The following is a 4,943-nucleotide window of genomic DNA, read 5'->3' as shown; positions in this document are numbered from 1 at the left end:
GAGCCGGTGTACGAGAGCCTGGAGGAGTTTCACGTTTTCGTCCTTGCCCACGTGCTGAAGAGACCCATCGTGGTGGTGGCAGACACGATGCTGCGGGACTCGGGGGGAGAAGGTAAGAAATGGCACTCTCTTTTAAAAGTCTTTATGAATTATGCATGCTCAGACTGGGTGTTTCCTCTCTGCTGCACGCTCTCGCGGGCTCTTTTTGCTCAGGGAAGCTGGATCTTGAATCGGAGAGCAAAGCACGGGGTGCGCCGAACTGCTGCAGGGTGCTGTGGGTGATTCCCACGGAGGGTATGAGAGACACAGCTCGGCATCGCAGCCTGATCTTTTGCTATTTCTAAGAGCATCCGCGTGATGGGGTTTTTTTTTTTTCTACCTCTTTTGCCCCCACACGTGTGTGTAGTGATGGGAAATTCTGTTCCCTGCATGTCGTATTTTCCACTAGCAGACTTAATTTCCTGTCAGAAAAGATTAATCAATTACCATCATTCTGTGTGCAAATTTTAAGTTGTCTTGTGGAGGAGTGAAGAAGGGTTTTTTATAGAAAGTAGAGGTTCATCTTGCAACTGTGTTCCTCCCGATGTAAAATAGATGCCTATTTTGGGTTGTGGTTTTTTTTAGTGTCCCTCGAGCTGACAGATAATTGCAGGTGAAACCTTGAATGAAGCAAACAGCTTGTTCTGGAGCAGTTTCAGTATAAATAACTCTTAACTCTTTAACCTATTATGAAAAATAACTGCCCTGATTTCTTTCCAGCCTTCGCCCCGATTCCCTTTGGAGGGATCTATCTTCCTCTGGAAGTCCCAGCCAACAAATGCCATCGTTCTCCGTTGGTACTGGCTTACGACCAAGCCCATTTTTCTGCCCTGGTATCCATGGAGCAGAAGGAACCCTCAAAAGATCAAGGTAGGCGATAAACAAGATTTATATTAATACAGCATTGAGAGCAGCGCTGCGGAGAAGGACTTGGGGGTGCTGGGGGGTGAAAAACTGGACGTGAGCCAGCAATGTGCGCTGGCAGCCCGGAAAGCCGACCGTCTCCCGGGCTGCATCACCAGCAGCGTGGCCAGCAGGGCGAGGGAGGGGTCCTCCCCCTCTGCTCCGCTCTGGTGAGACCCCCCCGGGGCGCTGCGTCCAGCTCGGGGGTCCTCAGCACGGGAGAGACACGGACCTGTTGGAGCGGGGCCAGAGGAGGCCACAAAAATGGTCAGGGGGATGGAAAAAGGCCGGGAGAGCTGGGGTTGTTCAGCCCGGGAAGAGAAGGCTCCGGGGAGCCCTTACTGCGGCCTTTCAGTACTTACAAGAAAGATGGGGACAGACTTTTTCGGTAGTGACAGGACGAGGGGGAATGGTTTTAAACTAAAAGAAGGGAGATTCAGACCAGATACAAGGAAGACATTTTTTACACTGAGGGTGGTGAGACATTGGCACAGGTTGCCCAGAGAGGTGTCCCCATCCCTGGGGACATCCAAGGTCAGGTTGGACGGGGCTCTGAGCAACCTGATCTGGTTGAAGATGTCCCTGCCCGTGGCAGGGGTTGGACTAGATGGTCTTTGAAGGTCCCTTCCACCCCAAACCACTCCATGATGATTCTATGATCCCAAGCTTTGGCAGTCGCTGTGTGATTTGGCGTGACACCAGTTGCCATCGGAGGTGATGTTGTTCTTGTTGGGTGCTGCCAAAGTGCCAGATTTTGTCCTTCCGGGCATTAAAAGTGGGCTTTCTCTCCCTCGTGCAGCTGTGATCCCCCTGACAGACTCCGAACACAAGCTGCTCCCCGTGCACTTCGCCGTGGATCCCGGGAAGGAATGGCAGTGGGGAAAAGACGACAGTGACAACGTCAAGCTGGCCAGGTTGGTTAACTGCAAACCGGAGCGGTCACCGCTGGAGGGTTCGTTGCTCTGTCCCCAGCTGGGGGTTTCTTGTGTCCGGGTGGAAGCTGTACTCAGGGTATGAACCTATTCAGGGGGGATGGAACAGCTTTTTCTTTTACTCCATTCTCTCCTGATGCCCTGATTTCGGTACGGTTTGGGTAGGATTGTGACATCTCATCAGCTTCATTCCCACAAGGTAAAGAGATGATGGCTCCAAATCCTGGGCATAGCTCAGAAACAAGAAGCAACGGGAGGGATCGGCTGTCATATTCACACACACAAAAAGGTGTATTTTTCCATTCCTCTAGCCCCACTCGAAGCTAACAAATATCCCTGAGCGTGGGCCCTGGAGCTGGCAGGACGGCTCGCAGTCAGACACCCTTCCTATTTTTGACTCCGACTTTGGGCAAGCTGGGTCGTGGTTTGGTAGCCGCGAGTTTCCTGTTATTGAGCCAGAAGTCGGCAGCAGTGGGTGCAGTGGTCAGAGAGCTGGAAGCATGACTTGTCCATCATCTCAGTTTGGGTTAGGAAACCTAGAAACCTCCAAGATCAAAGTATTAAAATTCAGTGGGGGTTTTACCGATACAGTATCTCATTTTGAGGGGTTTGGAGCCAGCAGAAAAGACTCTGTCCCTGTGTTTGTAGTGGAAAGAATTTTTTTTTTTTTTTTTTTTTTTGACAAGTGGAAATTTTTGAGAAAACATCTTTACTCTTTTCTGAAGTTGTTTTTGTGGAGAGGAGAATCATTTTGAAACTAGCTCTATTTAGATCTGTGACGTCTGCTTTTTTGTTACTTGTCTCATGTACAAGTAAGATTATTTGTCGAGTTCATTTTAATTCGTAGCAAGCTTGATTTTGATATTCAGGAATCTTCTTATTTATTCATTTGGGTTTTAATTGAAAGGTTTGAAAGGCTAAAAAAATGTTACCTTTTGTATCGCTGCTGTCTCAATGCAGTTTTACCTGTTGTGTTAAAACATGCATTTTAATATAAAGACGACCGGCAAATAACTGTAAATATGGAGGAGAGAACCTCAGTTATTCAAATGAAACTTGACTCTAACTTTTTCTTTTTATCCTTGTTTTAAATTTTAGTGTGACGTTATCACTGGAAGCAAAGCTGCACTTGCTGCACAGCTACATGAATGTTAAATGGATCACATTGCCTTGTGACATGCAGGTAAAGAGACAAGGAGGATTTTCTTTACTCTTTAATTATTTAAACCTCCTTTCTGCAGGGCAGCAGACGTGAAGTGATCAGCTGGCTTGCCCTCCTTCACGTAAGGTTGTCTGTGCCTCCAGAAATTGCGGCTAATACTGCGCTGAGCAGATAAACGACTTGGGTTTTGTGCGTGTGGTTTTTTTCCTAGAGCTTTTCATGCCTTTTTTTACTCTTCATGCAAACTCGAAGCACAGCCCTTGTACATCCCGCAGGGCAGCCTCTTGTGGAGGTGGCTGGCAGGGAAGACGACGCTGCTTGCTCCAAGACAAACACAAACTGTTGGTTTACGACCACCAGAAGCTTCCTTGAGACACTGGGACCTTTCCTTGGCAGGAAAACTCCGGTCCACTTCCCAGATCTCCGTGGTGGTCCGTTGGCAGATGGTGGTAGCTGCCTTGACAGCACGGAGGGGTTTTTTCCTCTCCCCTTTTTAGGAGAAAAGTCCCCAAACCTCAATGTGAGCTGTTTTGGTCTGTCTGAAACTGTCGAAGTGTCATCTCTGTAGCAAAGCTCGAATGGTGACGGTTTGGTTGTGCCCTCCTTAACTGGCCACGTGCTTCGCTTAGAAATACCGTAACCCGTCCCCGTCTCAGCCTTATCGATGTACGAACCGTTGACGCGAAGGAACGGAGGATGCCGTGACCCCAGGGAAACGGGTGCCAGCCGTGCCCACCGCGCTTTTGGGTGACCAGAGGGGGAATTTGTTGGGCCCCTCCTCACCCCCTTCTTCTTCTCTAGCTTTTCCCCTGAAGCCTCGAGCAAGTTAAGTCATTTATGGATGTGCAGGACGGCTGCTGGGGACGTGTCACACTGAGTGTGTTTGAACGTTGTCCCCTCCGTCCTCGGAGCAAGCGCCTACTTCTCTGTTTCACCTTCAGCTTGAAAATGCTTGTCTGAGGAGCTTTCTGGACTTTGATATATATGTTTTCTTTCTCCCTAGGCACCTTTGGCCCAGCCGGAATCCCCTACAGCCTCCGCGGGCGACGATGCTCGTTCAGCTGCGGAGTCGGGAGAGTCGGACAAGGAGTCGGTCTGCAGCAGTTCAGCCAGCAATGGTGGCAGCAGGGGTTGCAAGGACAAAGAGAAACCAAAGAAAGACCGAGAAAAGGATAAGGAAAAAGATAAAAAACGGGCAGACTCGGTTGCCAATAAGCTGGGCAGCTTCGGCAAGACTTTGGGAAGTAAGCTAAAAAAGAACATGGGTGGCTTGATGCACAGCAAAACTATCAAGGGAGGTGTGAGCAACGGGCAGGGAGATACCTTGGAGAAGAAGAAGAAAGGATCCCTGAAGTCAAGGAAAGGCAGCAAAGAGGAATCTTCCCAAGGAGATTTGACAGCTCCTGTGGAGAAAACCTGCCCGGGTAAAGCAGCCCCCGAGAAGCCAGCGGACCCCTACAAATACAGCAACGACGTCAGGCTGAGCCTGAGCATCCTCCGGGCTGCCATGCAGGGAGAGCGCAAGTTCATCTTCGCCGGCCACCTCAAGACCAGCAACCGGCACCAGTACCAGGAGGAGATGATCCAGCGGTACCTTCTGGATGCCGAGGAACGCTTTATGGCTGAGCAGAAACAAAAGGAGGCGGAGAAGAAGGCGCTGGGTTTAGGGCGCGGGGGGGCGCGGCCCCTGCCAAGAAGCTGGAGCCGGAGGCGAACACCCACAAGGGCGAGGAAGCGATGCTCAACCCCGCTTACCCCCAGCCTCCCCCTGCGTACACCATCCAGACCCCGGATCTGGCCGTAAGCGCTAAAATAGCAGCTTTTCCCTCCGGCTATTCGGGCGTTTTCACCTTTCCCAGACCCTCCATGGTCGCCAGCATGGAGGGGTCGCATCCCCCCAGCTATCA

At 50.6% G+C, this 4,943-nt stretch overlaps 1 protein-coding gene across 1 annotated transcript in view; it reads left to right on the top strand.

The window, feature by feature from the left end:
* LOC104076244 (OTU domain-containing protein 7B-like) overlaps window positions 1–4,943 on the top strand; it is a gene marked incomplete at its 3' end in the record, with an annotated part of 20,076 nt that overhangs the window by 14,674 nt on the left and 459 nt on the right. The window contains 6 exon segments of the mRNA XM_009577053.1: window positions 1–112; window positions 760–909; window positions 1,742–1,856; window positions 2,973–3,057; window positions 4,040–4,708; window positions 4,711–4,936. The exon segment at window positions 1–112 is cut by the window's left edge and continues 14 nt beyond it. Coding sequence (XP_009575348.1) covers window positions 1–112; window positions 760–909; window positions 1,742–1,856; window positions 2,973–3,057; window positions 4,040–4,708; window positions 4,711–4,936 — 1,357 coding nt within the window.

The sequence above is a fragment of the Fulmarus glacialis genome, unplaced genomic scaffold (genome assembly GCF_000690835.1).
Source record: "Fulmarus glacialis isolate BGI_N327 unplaced genomic scaffold, ASM69083v1 scaffold15514, whole genome shotgun sequence".
Lineage (NCBI taxonomy): Eukaryota > Metazoa > Chordata > Aves > Procellariiformes > Procellariidae > Fulmarus > Fulmarus glacialis.
The sequence above is the reverse complement of the archived record's forward strand: the minus strand, read 5'-3'. Positions and strand labels throughout refer to the sequence as shown.